Genomic DNA, 546 nt, shown 5'->3' with positions numbered 1-546 from the left:
GCACAGCATGTGGTCCTGGGGGGCACAGATACATGCTGTTCTCTATTTCAAGTTTGTCCATCTCACTGGTGTCCTGAAGGGTGTGAATGTAGAGCCATCCAGGAGAATCAACCACCGTCAGTCTCCTGTTCATGACCAAACTGTGACTGATTTCACTTTGTGTCGTTCTTCTGCCATCATTATTTACATCAAATTCAGCTTTTCCCAGGATGGTGTTTCCTGCAGAGCTTTTGAATGTCATGTTAGGACCAAATAACACCAGTCTCAAATGATCTGGTGGGGCTTTTCCACCTGCAACAGAATAAAACAACAGGTTTAAAAACAGAACGTTTAACTTAAACTCTGTAATGTCACATTTTATTCGAGAATAAAATGTAGAAAAGAGATTTTTACGTTAAGATTTTAATATGTTCCCTAAAACCACACAGGTCAACTGATAGATATAAAATAGCTTCGATATGTTTTTATTTTATTCATTTTGTACTCAAAACTTGAGCAGTCAAAAAAAATTCTCAAGATTAAGTTCATTTATTTAAAGTGTTTCAT

General features: G+C 36.6%; 1 protein-coding gene across 1 annotated transcript in view; it reads right to left on the bottom strand.

Annotated features, from left to right (window-relative positions):
- LOC106511905 (GTPase IMAP family member 8) overlaps positions 1-308 on the bottom strand; it is a gene marked incomplete in the record, with an annotated part of 1,890 nt that extends 1,582 nt beyond the window's left edge. Inside the window, 1 exon segment of the mRNA XM_014000629.1 lies at positions 1-308. Coding sequence (XP_013856083.1) covers positions 1-241 — 241 coding nt within the window.
- Positions 309-546: the final 238 nt, after the last annotated feature.

Source organism: Austrofundulus limnaeus, unplaced genomic scaffold, assembly GCF_001266775.1.
Source record: "Austrofundulus limnaeus strain Quisiro unplaced genomic scaffold, Austrofundulus_limnaeus-1.0 Scaffold3537, whole genome shotgun sequence".
Lineage (NCBI taxonomy): Eukaryota > Metazoa > Chordata > Actinopteri > Cyprinodontiformes > Rivulidae > Austrofundulus > Austrofundulus limnaeus.
Note: the sequence above shows the minus strand (reverse complement) of the source record. Positions and strands in the feature narration are given on the sequence as shown.